The 13,585-nt window shown below is 54.8% G+C and overlaps 3 protein-coding genes across 3 annotated transcripts; 1 reads left to right on the forward strand and 2 right to left on the reverse strand.

Moving 5' to 3' along the window:
* Positions 1–2,665: 2,665 nt before the first annotated feature.
* Positions 2,666–4,024, forward strand: J4E87_001825 (uncharacterized protein; the record flags this gene model as incomplete). The annotated part of the gene is made up of 3 exons (XM_049373466.1): positions 2,666–2,764; positions 2,875–3,129; positions 3,182–4,024. 3 exons carry the CDS (start codon positions 2,666–2,668, stop codon positions 4,022–4,024), a joined length of 1,197 nt encoding a protein of 398 aa, XP_049236836.1.
* Positions 4,025–8,375: 4,351 nt separating this feature from the next.
* On the reverse strand, positions 8,376–9,647 carry J4E87_001826 (uncharacterized protein; the record flags this gene model as incomplete). Its single annotated transcript, XM_049373467.1, has 1 exon — positions 8,376–9,647. The coding sequence occupies one exon, from the start codon at positions 9,645–9,647 to the stop codon at positions 8,376–8,378; it is 1,272 nt and encodes a 423-aa protein (XP_049236837.1).
* A 738-nt stretch (positions 9,648–10,385) lies between these two features.
* On the reverse strand, positions 10,386–12,080 carry J4E87_001827 (uncharacterized protein; the record flags this gene model as incomplete). The annotated part of the gene is made up of 1 exon (XM_049373468.1): positions 10,386–12,080. One exon carries the CDS (start codon positions 12,078–12,080, stop codon positions 10,386–10,388), a length of 1,695 nt encoding a protein of 564 aa, XP_049236838.1.
* Positions 12,081–13,585: the final 1,505 nt, after the last annotated feature.

Genomic DNA, 13,585 nt, shown 5'->3' on the forward strand with positions numbered 1-13,585 from the left:
TTTAACGGCACTTTTTCAATGTGCAACACAAGGCTGCTGTCCTTGATTGTCGGCCAAGTCAAGGATGACGCTCCTTGGACTGATGGTTTCAGACGAATATAGTCGCAGACAAATGACTGCATTGGGCCTCATCTATCACGCGCCCGTGACTGACTCGAAAGGGCGAAATACGGTGTGGCAGTCAATCAAATTACAACAATTATTAAAAGCGATTGGCTGCAAGCGGTCATCCCGCTGAATACGGTGCCAATGAGTGAAAACGGCACTGTGACCGGGACGACGGCTTTGACCGGTAGACACGTCTTGTGACTGCAGCAAGGTTTTTTGTCGTGCTCGATAGGATTTACCCGTCGAGCAGCAGCTGCAAGGCACATGCCAGCTGGAATGCTGAGATTTGCCCAAGTAAGTTGAATGCTAGGCAAGGGACGTGCTGATTGGTCGATTAAATTTGACCGAGACCTGGACGGTGGAAAACTAAGCTTGAGAGAGTGCGGGCCGTCCGCCCTAATCTCGAGGCAAGAGACACAGGACGAGGTGCTTAGGCAAGCATGGATAGCAATGAACTACTGCTGACTATTCTTTGTTCCAGGTGTGGGCGTCGTCACGTATATGCAGTCAGGTGAAAATAGGCCGGCGAGGAGCCGAGGCTGAAAGCGCCCTGGGCGTTTCGCGATTCTCCATGCCACCGTGCCTACATCCGCACAAGTCCGAGATTCGTCACCAGCGGGACTTGCGGCACCGCCACTACCAAAGAATAGGCACAAGTGCCGTCGAATTCTTTGTATCGGTTTGTCTCGACTATCGTGGAGGCGTCGAATCAGCAGCGCGAGGAAGTGTTTTGCCATGGGCACCAGTTCGCAAGCCTTCGCCGGCGCAAGGGATGAACGGTTTGCCAAATTGTGGATGTCAGATTGAGAGGCGTGATTCGAGGACGAAAGTGGGCTGCGTCGCATGCCGGCCGTCTTACACGAAGCAATAGCAGCTGAGAGAGACGATGTCGGACGGTTTCTTTGCAGGCAAGACTGGCCAGAATCGGCTCTATGACCAAGCAGCTTGCGCGTGAAGGCGAAAAAGAGGTGCTGCTGCGCTCAACGAACGGTTCTCCCGGCGCAAGACATCGGCTCTCCCGTAGACACTGCCCCGCGAAGGAGAGTGCCTGAAGTCGCCGAGACGCACCGGCAGGGCCATGACTAGCGAACAGAGGGCACTCACGTCACAGTTGTCCAAGCAGACGTAGTTGCCGAAGTGTTACACACCAACAGTCGGACAGGGATGCTGCCGTCCTTGTCGAGGAAAATGACCGACGCCCCGAATGGATCAGCCCTATCAGACATGTGCGCAAATGAAGCAGACGGCAGGCGGGAACTCGAGGTTAGGGCAGGGAGGTGCGCGGGTGGTGCTGCAGGCGGCCACTTGCAGTGGACACGTCGGAGAAGCAGTTCTGGGGAGGACGAGGCAGCGTCACGATGCATGTGTACAAAAAGCATATTGCAGCAGGCGGCCGGGGCCAGTCGCGGAGGGTAGGACCAAAGCTGACCGGACGCAGGCGCGTACCGTGGTTCGTGAGCTGTCGAATGCGCGAGCTATGGGCTTGGCGGAGGAAGCGACACGAGGGACGCAGAGACGGGCCGTAGACGATTCAAGAGCCCGAGGTGGTTCCATGAGTGTTTAGCGACTGTGCCACGGTAGACGCACGCGCAGTGCAGCAGCGACGGGCGGGCTCTGGAGCAAGCGCGGTGCAGGCAGGGCGCGGCGTGCAGCGCAGCCTGGGAGGCCGTGGGCTTTCTAGTATTTGTTGCGGCGGCGTGTGTATGTAATTAAAGGCTCGTAGATCACAGCGCGACGGGAGTCCCCGAGGGCTTGGCGAGTCACACATCTCAAGCAAGCTGCCGGCCCGCAGCAGCATCATGCACATGGGTGGCCGACAAGGTTGGGGCAGCTTTGACGGCCATGGGCGGCGTCATGGGCGTGTCATGGGCGCGGTCGCAATACACAGGCCAGACAGGGCGTGGTAGGGGCGGCTCGCACTCAGCGTGTGCTGCTCGCCGGTAGCTCGTGTGCGCGGATGGGTGGGCTGCCCAGCTGCACGTCGCGCTGCAAGTGAGGATGCCGCATGGCATTTAGCGCGTTTGGCGGACCGTCGCCGTCGTCGCTGCATGGGGCGGGCAGGGATAAAAACGCCATGCCAGTAGAAGCGGCGAGAAGGTTGAGTTCGGGCACGCGGTGGGTAGTAATAGCGGCCGCTCCAACCTGAATCTCCTTTTTCGCTTCCACGCTCTTGGGTCCCGTCGTCTCCTCCACGCGCTTCGAGAAGCCTTTCACTCCACAGCCTCCCTCGCCCAACTCTGCCCTTCTCTCCAACGCTCCTCGTGCAGACCACACCCGCCTGCACGCCCGTCTCGAAGCGCCGCCCTACACCCTCCCCTCCACCCTCCGCCCCGACTGGCTTGGCTCGCCCACGCAGCACTGCCCGTCGCTCTCACCTGCAGCCGACGTTGCGGCCCGCCTGCCAGTATTTTGTGACACCTCACCCGCCCCAGAGGATCTCCCGCACCACCACCGACCTTCTCTTTACTATCTGCGCTGCTGCCAACCCAACCGCTGCGTCGCACTGGGAGAGCCCCCGCCGTGCCAGCACCGCACACGACCACCGCCGCGCGACACCATGTTCCCTCACCAGGGTGGCCAAGGCCAGCTTCCCGCCCACTGGCAACCGCCCACGGCCCAGCAGCCTCCCAACGGCGCCTATGCCCAGCCTCCGCATGTAAGTGTCTGAAGGGCAGTCACGCGTGCCTGCACGTCATCTGGCTGCCTGCCTCTGGTAGTCTCTCTCGTAAGCTGGGTGACAGCGCGCTGACACTTGACGTCGACTAGATGAGCACCACGCTCCCTCCTCCGCCGCCCCAAGAGCCCCGTCCCGACATGGCTCAACATCCGCAGTACCAGCACCAGCAGCCCTACCGCCTGCCAGGCCCCAATGAGTGGACGCGCGCTCCTCCTCCCCCCGATCCATACCGCCAGCAGCACCAGGGCCCGCCTCCACCGCCGCAGTACGTCCAGCAGCACCACCAGCCGCCAGCTCCCCGCCAGCGCACTGCAATTGCCTGTCGCTACTGCAGACGTCGCAAGGTACACCACGGCCCACGCCATTGACTCGAGACTGCCTGCTTACCTTACCTAGATCCGCTGCTCCGGCTTTGAGGCAACCGAGGACGGCCGCTGCTCCAATTGCATGAGATTCAACCAAGACTGCATCTTCACCCCCGTGTCTGCCCAGACGCAGGCCTTTGTTCCCGCCCACACTGTCTGGCGCGGTGTCGGGCAGCCACCGCCCATGTACGGCGCCTACGGGCAGCCTCTGCCTCCTGCCAGCCACGCCGAGCCGTATGGCCAGCCGTCGCGACAGCCGCACTATCTGCCCAGCCCCACTGCAGGTCCGTACCCAGCTCATTCTGACTATGGTCCGCCTAGTGCTTCTCCAGATGAGGCGACCCGTGACGCGCTGGCAGGCAGGAAGAGACTCCACCCAGAGCCTCACACTCCTACCCTGCCTCCGCCGCATCCTGGCTCAGCGTCACAGGCCCCTCATCGAGGCACTGGGCAAGATTATGCCTATCCAGAGCCACCGTCTCTAACATCGGGCGCTTCAACAGCATCGACCCCCGCTCCCTACTCATCCGCACCTCCTCCCGCCCAACCATACTACGCTGCTCAGCCTCCGCGTCAAGGCTCCCCACAGAGCGCCTATCGCTACGAGCCGAGTCGCACCTCGTCCTCGCCACACTCCCAAGCACCCACGACCCCTGGTGCCCCGCCGACGCCCTATTACGCAGCTCCACCGCAGGCCAACGGCGTCTTGCAGCCACCACCCGCGCGCACCGATGGCAGAACCCCACCGCCACCTACATCGCAAGCCTCGGCTAGGCCCAGCATGCGCATCAATGATCTCGTAAGCGATAATGGCCCCGCCCGCAGCTCGACCGATTCGTCCATGCTCAACATGCTCAACCGCCGCCCCATGTAAAAATCTGCCTCGCGCAAGTGGAGACGCTCTGGAGCTGGTCTTTCGAGAGCGCTACACATTTCGGATTAAGCGAAGAGCAAAGAGCAAAATTTCCCATCGAATCTGTCAGCCGTCGTTTCTGCTTTCCAATGTACAATCCATCTTCGCGTCCAATCGACGTTTGCTATCGCAAGGAGTTCTGGCTGGCAACAGCGTGATTTCTGGGCGGCTATCTGAATCTTCAAGAGCGACAAAGATCTTTCAACGTTTTCTACTTTAATACTCAAGGATCATCCTACTGTCTCTCCCGGTCTTCCATCTCGAGTGACCTAAACTACTACACTGGGTGGTTATTCTGTCTTTTCCCGCAAACATTAGAACTGGGGTTGCATCATCACATGGAGGCTTCGTTGATATTTGCATCATCGTAGCGTGGGTTGGGTCCGGCATTCATGTGCTTCGCTGCATATTGGCTGGGGTAGTGGTCGCTTGTGCTTTTTGGTGCCTCTTTCCTATCGTACGTTTTTACGCTGGTTTTTCGCGGTATTCCCCTTCTCGGCCTGTCTCTACCGCATCGGAAAGTCTATATGGGAACTATTACTGGTGGGTGGCAATCTGATTTAAATCGCAAAGCACTTTGAGAAAGCGAACGTTTCGCGCATCGTCTTGTACGTAGTCTCCTTTTTTCTTTACTAGCTATCTAAATTGGAGACGTTCGCTGGTGCAATACTTGCTCGACCCTCTGCATGCCTTGATGAACGGCGCACTGCATTTGGAGCACGTCAGTGCTGATGTGCTCATGTTCAATGCCGCATTTCCGAGCTGATCCTACCCGTCGAACCACTTCTGATGCCCAGGTCGATCTGTCATGCTCACCCATCGCTCCTGCCTGCAGTGCCAACCAGCCTGCCCCTTGTACGACGGTATTGCCAAGACACGTGCCAGTGATAAATTTTGACATGCAAATCACATGGCACGTTACGCACGAGAAGCCACGCAGGGCAGCCGATGGTAGGTACACGAGAGCGGGTACGCACGTGTTGCACCTTCCTTTCCAGGGCAACACGTTCCATCCAAAAACAAACGTCAACCAGATTCAGCCACCTCCACGCCCCGATCTTGATCCCATGGGGCGGACTTTGTTTTGGTATCGATTGTACCGTTACCATACCAAGTCTTCACTGACACTTGCCTGACAGGTGTACGTGCATAATTCAATTACGCCCACACGGAAAGGCACCGCACAGCACTTCTACCACGGTACGGCCTCGGGGTCTCGGCGAGCCGGAGCGCTGCTACCACGCAAGTTTCGATCTGTCAGTCTCGAACTACATCGGCACGGGACGTGATGGGTTCCACGGTAGAAAGCCAAATGGAATCATCTCAGCCCGTCGACTAGAACGTCGCCGTCTGTCATCTCGCGGTACGGCGCGTCCTGGCATGCACGATGTAGTCAACATGATTTCACCATTACCACTATCATGATTGTGTCTCGCGGCTCAGACGCAGGGTGGACTACCATCGTCCGATGATGGCTCGATGGTACTATGCACTTGCACCAAATGCCACCAGACATCAGTTGAGGCTCTAGATTTCTAGCGTACCACGATACTACTTGGCCAGCTGATGAGCCCAAAGGCTCTATTACTCTTCTGTCTCCTCAAGCTGCCGCGCGGTGCAGCATCGTACCAGAGGTCAGGTTCTGGATCGCACTCCGCCGATGTTGACCTAATGAACGAAGGGCTTGGCCATACGCATGTCTCATATCCACTGGCTATTGACACGCTGGCCGTTGCATGGTTTGGCCGCTATAGCGTACCGTTCAAACTCGCCCTTGACTAACGGAACGGTGCGAGCAGGCAGGACCTGTTTGATTCGCTGCCACAAGGGGAGACAACTCCGTCATGAGAACTGCCAGAGCATGCAGGGCAAAAAAGCAAAGACGTCGAGTTTGGTTCTAAAGTGATTTAGCGCACCGCCGTCTGCCTGCCTCGACGCGCATACTTTCTTTGCCTGGGCCGCCAACACGGACACTATTCAGCTGACATATATCGCACCACTCAATTTTTCCTTCAGGCAGACAGACAGGTCGTTTTTCCATGGTTCAGGGTTGCGGCGATGTAATCGAATCTGGAAAAGTATATCGTGGGTAACCGCATGTCACGAATCAACATTAGCCTGTCAGCGTTTCAGTCGAGCAAGAATTATCTTGCTCTCATAAGCCAGCCAGGACCAGGGGTGGTTTCTAGTATGCGACTCGCTTTCAGCCGATCGTAATATAGTAATCCCTCACACATCTATAGGGTCAATCGCTGTTGTACGAAACGAACGTGCTCGGTAACCCCCTCTAACTCCGAATTCGGACCTGGTCAAGCTAAATAGTCGTTGCCCGTCACGGGACGGTGCGAGCAGAAGTTTCGAGCCGGGATGTCGATGTCGCAAATAGCCGGCTAGACTGAGTCGAGCAACGGGCGAGCCCTGACCTTTTCCCTTCCTTGTACAAGTCATGTTAGTGTACCGCTCTTTGTCTTCCTTCCTTTGGGCTTCGCAATCGCATCTCGGACGGAGCAAGTCCGAAGCCCTTGGTGTAAGCTGTAGTGAGAAAATGTAGTGCTGACCAATGGAAAAAAAGGTTCCGTTGGTGTACGATAGCGAAAGTCAAACTCTCAAGCGCGTTCAAGGCAGTTTTGATCATGATCCTGCACATCGCATAGCCCGTCGCGCACCCTTGGCAACAACACACGGATGCAATTTTTTGCGCGTGCTTTGCATTCGGGAGCAAGCACACGAGGCGCCTCCACAAGTCATTTTTTCCCTCTGGCTGGCTTAGCCAGGTGCTGTGCTGTTGCTTGCCGCTGTCCGCCCGGCAGAAAGGATTCCCACCCTGGACCCATTTCCTCCGTGCCATCCCTTGCAACCACGCATGGCATGCTGTAACCGACATGTCAAATGTGCCACGTACGCCTGCGACCCCATCAGTTCCGCCGCCCGAGCCGTGTGTGTGTGCTCGCGTGTCGAAATCTGCGTTCCCATCACACATCCATCACACATCATCGCCTGACGGGAAGCAAGCAGCCTCGCCTTGCCTTGACTTTGAGCTTTTGCCAGTGCCAACGAACTACGCCGCATGGGCCGATCGTGTTGCTATCCCTGTTGGCGTGCTTTCCTAAGCTATCAGCATGCTTACCACACCACGCCATTCCTTCGTCCATGTAACAACACTATTCTAATTCCACATGCTACATCCCACAAGCTCTCAGCGCTTAGAGGAAAAACTCACTGCATGCACCATCCCCCTCCCTCCCTCCCTCCACCAACAAACCAGCGGTGAGCAGCGGGAAGGAGCCCTGACCTCCCCTGTGCTTGACCCTCTCCGTGCCCACTGCCCATACCATTGCTCTACTCTTAGCGCCCTGTAGCATCGGCCCCAAGGATCTAGCGTACCGTGTTTCTTGCAGCGGAAAAGGGGTTAGGTTGGCTGGCGGCCTCGCTCGCTGGGGAGCCATGTGCGTGCGGTAGGGATCTGGGTTCATGCGGCGGACCGCAACATGTCAGGTTAAAGTGGAGATTGGGACGAGGGCAGGCGGGCGGTTTGGCCGATTTTCCTTTCTGGTGACGCGGGGTGCGAGGGGATGAGCGAGGTTGGAGGGGGGCTGTGCGAAGTATGTTGGAGGTGGGACGAGACATGTTTTGTGCTATGTTGGGTGGGCTGTCGCGGTTTCTTCACCGTGTCACTGCTTGACATGCGCAGTATGATTATGACTCGATGGAAGCGGCACAGCAGTTCCTTCGCGTCTAATGAGACTGCGCCACTTGCAGGCATGATAGATTGAGGCTGCTAATTGCTCGTCTTCAAGTCGCATAGAGATAGACAGGCGCTATGCTATGTACGGATGATCCCATTGCTAAGCTACACGTTTACTAGAAACACGAACGTATCCGCGGATACGTATCAGTTGGTCATATCTTTCCGACCTGTAGGTATGAGCCGTAAAGGCTTCTACTTAGATACTATCTCGAACGGCGCTTTCAAGCCCCGGAAAGCGCACGTAGCTCAACGAGCTTCCGATAACGTCTTTGAGATGGCTTGGTATATCTGAGCTCAGAAGGATTGTTCAGGATGCATATCCCACCTCGTCCAAGGAAAAAGAACTGAACAGGTCTGCAGACTACATTGAAACAAAAACTTGCAAAGTAGGTGACCCAACGTCAACGTAGGCTCCAGGCTGTTCAAATTTTCCCTAGGTGGGCGTGATCCTCATAACGGCCATCATGGCGATCCTTCGCCATCTTTGAGGCTATTGCATGTTCATGCGCTGTCTTCCTCCTCAACCTTGCTCAATGCGAAATGGGCCCGCTGAATCCCAAAACATCAATGCATATCCTCCAGTTGCATTTTCGCCCACTTCTGAGGCTCAGGGATATGGCGAGGGCTGCAGTCAGCATACGGATCTTTGGTGCAGAGCTTCCATCTGCCTCTAAAGAGATCCCATTTCTCTTTCAATGGCTCATTCATCGCCGCCATCGATGCCATTCCAACCCAGACGTACTGCTTAGCGACTTCTCCTTTTACTGTATAGCAGTTTCTGTCCTCCGTCGCCTGTTTCCAGGACTTCAACTCCGAGAAATTGATCGAGACCGGTCCAATGATAAGTGTGGACTTGTCAAGCTTCTTTTGGATATCCGCAGGGTAAATTAACTCCCTTGTGGAATGCCAGACCAATTTTTTCCAGTCGTCTCCGAAAGGCAGAGCCCAGACACCTTGTCCTTGTAAGAGATGGGTAGGTACCAAAGCCCGGATGACGCAGACATATGTTGGTGATTTGATGCGGCTGCATGTATATGCTGCAAAGTGTTCAGAGACCCAGTGTTGAGTGCTCCAGCAGTAACCCCTTCTTTCATTGTGGAAGTCACCTGTATGGATTCCTCTTCCGAATTGGAAATTCAGGTCGAGGTTGAGCGAGTGTTCCCCAAAAACTCTCTCGAGTTGTGCTGCTGACGTTGACCGGTAGAGAGTTGTGTGACCAACTTGGGTCAAGTGGTACTTTGACCTGTCCTCAGGGGCGCCGCCACGTAGCGAAGCGAACGGGGTCTTACCGGACTGAAGAACAGCCAGGTTTCGGTTGAGTCGTTCACTTAGATTCTTGAGTGTCCAAAGATTTTCGAAGATAGTCTCCAGTATCCAGTAACTCAACCACTGGGTGCTTCTCACGTCTTCATACTCAGGGTCCATGACCTTCTCTTGCAATTCTGCGGAAATTCCGATCTTACTCATACTGGTCCGCTCGTCATCAGAATCATGACCGCCGAAGTTCACAATGCGAGCGATCATGGCGTCTTCGAGGTCGCCTTCGTCGTCAAGGGCCCAGATATCGAGGAGCCACTTTGAAGCGCTTGCCGTGAATCCTATAAATTCGAACGCTTGGATAGAATAGAGGTTGAGTGGAACCTCAAGGTCAGGATGCGCATGTTCCACTTCGGCAGAGGAGGATGTCGTGCTTGATGCCATCACAGTATCCGGAGGTGATAATATTTGACCGGAGATTTTTCTTGTACCGTTCACCGGTTCTCCAATAAGCTTGTCGTCAAACTTCTTAACGTTGGAAAGCACCCATTCTGAGATGATATCGTTCGGCAGACCCATGATGGGCGGAGGTGTGGTTTCGTGTCACCGAAAAGATGAGTGGCGAGAGTAGGTTTTTGGAAAACCAACTGTCTTTGGTAAAGAAAGAAAGACGAAGGAAGGAAAGAAAGAAAGAAAGAAAGAGAAGCGCAGACAGAATTTATATGGCTGTGGAAAGTGAAGGCAGGGTAAGAGCGAAGTAAAGGTGGGGCGAGAGCGCGAGTGAAGTCGGAGTGAGAGCGCAAGTGAAGGCAGAGACTAGCGCGTGACCGTAGAGTCAGAGGATTGCGATCTCTCTTATTCGATAAGGATTACCTTTGCGTATGTGGTGGTTATGTATTTCGGGAGTCATGAGTGGCTCGTCTCGCTCTGCGTCATCGCAGTACCACGGATGGAATGGAAGGAACCGAAGTATGGGTCGATACTTCATCTATCCACTCGCCCAAGGCGTGTAAGCAAAACAAGAGATGTTACGGCATGAATAAGGCGGACAACATGATGGATATGCGGCCATTGAAATGGCTTCAGCCTTGCTGTCAGCTGATACAATGGTGGGAATAGAGTATTCAAAAATGAATGCTCACTCCTCTGACCTTTTCAGCACTCACGTCCGTGCATAGTACGATATAACCAGGTCTGGTTTACATTTGCTTGAAAGAGTTATCTAGGTCTACAGTGTGAGACGTCTCACGATAGCTCCCGCTTGAAGTAATCTCATACACTCTTCCACCACCTTTCGTTGGTACCTCGACTAAGGTTTTATCTACCTTTATTGAAGTCTTCGCTTCGCACACTCTCAGTCTCAGAAATGTACTGTCTAATACCCTTGTACCTCCACCTTCTGAAGTATGCATTGGGCGTGGTAGCTGGGCAATCTAGCCCTGGTCCAGCTCCATTGCAAGTAGCATACACACCAATCAGCGTTCCTACGAACGAGCCAGATGGACTCAGCTGCTCTGTTGAAGCTCTACCAAACGAGATCGGTCTTGACTTGCCGTGCGCTAGCATAGCCGAAAAGACATAAGTCCTTGGATCCGGCATCGTGATCTCGAAGCGCATAGGCTTTCCAGACCAAGATGCGGGCACAGGCGTCTTCTTCTCCTCATGTTCCGTAGAGTTGTAACGCAGATACGTCGACCCATTACTGCGCATGAGTCCGAGCTGGATGTTTGCCGTCTGCCACAGGAAAGCGGTCACACCAGCTTCTTCACCATCAGCTTTCGGGTCGAAGGATAGATCTACGCTAAACTTGAACGTGCTATCCGTCTGACGGCGCCCGATGAAGTTCACAGCCCTTGAAGCTGGGTCAGACCCGCCTGGCGAGCCGGCGAGATTGTTGCGACCAAGAGCGACTTGCAGACCCTTTTGCGAAGTCTTGAACGCGCCTTCGCGAGGAACACGCCAGTAGACGAGGTTGCGTGGAATTGTCGAGTTTTGAGGGAAGTCGTAAACATCTGGGTCCGAGTTGAAGGGTCCATCACCCGGAACATCTCTTGAGCGCGCAGGTAGTTGCCAGCCAGTCATCTTGCCTCTTACAGGTTGGAATACGGGCCACTCGCCTTCCTCCCACGTAACTGGCGTGAGTACCATTTCGCGCCCCATGGGGAAGGATGTACCATTTGGACCCACGCGCGTCGCGAGCGCGCAAGACCACCATGCGCCGTTGTTATCTTGGAAGAGGTCTGCGTGACCAACGGTCTGGAAGTACTCTGATGTACCGCGGTTCGTCAGATGTGGGTTGTATGGGCTGGGAGAGTAAGGGCCCGTGATGTTTCTGGCGCGAGCCATGGTGACTGAGTGGTCTTCGGCTGTTCCGCCCTCGGCAATCAGCAGATAATACCATCCGTCTTTCTTGTAGAAGTGTGGACCTTCGGGCCAAACACCGCCGGTGCCATTCCAGAGCGAAATTACAGGTCCCATTTCGCCAGTATCGATGTCCATCTCCTGCACGATGATTCCCTGGGTTGCGACATACACTTTGCCGTCATCATCCCAGAAAATATCGGGATCGATCTTGGGAGCCTCGAACGTCACTGGATCGCTCCATGACGCGTCGTCGAAAGGATCTGTGGTCCTGAACAAGACACCTGCCTCCATGTCTGATCCGAGATATTCGCAGATGACGTAGAAGACACCCTCGTGGAATCGCAAAGTCGCTGCGTACATGCCTCTTTGTTGACCATCGCTGGAATAACTATAGCCCAAAAGCTGTGATTCACGGTTCCATACGTGGCTGATGTGTTTCCAGTCGACTAAGTCTTTCGATGCGTAGATGGGCAGCCCGGGGAAGGATATGAAGGTGGAAGTTACGCAGAAGAACGTCCCGTTCACGTTGACGCATGATGGATCGCTGTGCCAACCTGGAAGTACTGGGTTGAGGAACGTTGAGTTCTGCGCGAGCGCTGGAGCTGCGCATGCGAGGACAGTTGTCACGATGCTTCGTAGAAACCGCATCGTGAAGAATTCCAGAGGGTCTCGACAGAGTCCACTCTCTACGCGGCAAGGTGGGACGCTTTATGCGTACCGTCGACCTTACGACCAAGAGGCTGGTACTTGCCTGCTGTGGAGAAGCGCGATCGACGGCCGTCTCGCGTACCAAATTGTGCCCATTTAGCCAGACTGCTTCCGCAGTGCTATTGCTGTTGTCATCGAACACACAACGTATTTTAACCGTTATGCAGGGTGACGCGAATATACGATGAGCTGCAGAGCCACCGGGCTTAATGAGCTTCCCAGATCCGAGGCTTCATAGAGATTGCGGAGAAATGTATGTTGATCTTCGCGAATGCGCCCGCTGACGTAAAGTTTTTCCGTGCCTGGTGATCGGATGCTGTGAAGCTTTCCAGAAACTCAGTGTTGCGTTCCGTGGAACGCAGGTACGTGGCTGGATGCAAGCTGGCTGTCGTCAAATATCACATGCTTGAAGCTACACACCATCATCGCACTTAATTATGCGAATGAGATCGAGTATCTAGAAGGAAGTAGGCAAGATCGGGCTCGCTGTTCGGAACATTGAGTTCCAAGTACGCGGGGCCGTTAGATGGTTCTGTTCAGGCAGGAGCGGGGTGCCCCGCTTTGGGGAAGCTCAACTCCGAGATCGCCTCATGCAAGGAAAAGCTGCATACCCTAGAGCCTACATTAAGGTAAAAACATGCAAAGTTAGAAGCTTAACGTCAACGTAGGCTCTAGGGTGTTTAATTTTTCCCTTGTATAAGGTGAACTCGCGCCACTAGTTAAACTTACCAAGACGACGAGCAGGCTGGTAGACACGTGCACATCTAACACCCTCATGAAGATAGCTATACACGTTGAAGTGTATTGGTTGATCAATCTGACCAGCTATCTGCATGCATACCCGATAACACTGAAGAAGAACCTCCCGATACAAGTGCCCTTAACGCCAGTCCATCATTTGTCTTTTTTGCGTATATCCTTCCCACTTTCTCTATTCAAAACGAGCAGACTCCGGCCAAACTCCGCCAATCCTGCACGGAAGCCTGCACGGAAGCCTGCGCGCCAGCGATCAAATCCGACAACCTGAACCGCTCTGTTCCGTCGGCGTCGCCGTGCGGGGTTTTCAGGTTCCGCCTGAGGCTGAGGTGCCACGGGGGGCTGAGGTGCCACAGGCAGATCCTCTTCCCCGCCATCGTACGTGTATCCAGGAGGCGGTATTCCGCTTGGAACATGGCTTCCGATTAAAGGCCGACGTTCGCTTGGGCCTTCATACGGAGTATGCTGGATTGAGCTTGTGCTGTCGTTGGGTGGTCCTGTGTAGGGCAAGATGTCCATACTGTGTGATCTGGACGCATTACGGGACCCAGTGAGCGGCGCATTTTCGAATTGAAATGGACTACCGAGACGTGGACTGGGGGAAAAATAGTCACCGTCGTGCCAAGGCCTATTTAAGAAGGCTGCGCTGAATGGGTGCGCTGATGGTCCAGCCGTCGAGGCTGCATCAT

This window comes from Alternaria ethzedia, assembly GCF_023757985.1.
Source record: "Alternaria ethzedia strain BMP 0044 chromosome Unknown scaffold_3, whole genome shotgun sequence".
Lineage (NCBI taxonomy): Eukaryota > Fungi > Ascomycota > Dothideomycetes > Pleosporales > Pleosporaceae > Alternaria > Alternaria ethzedia.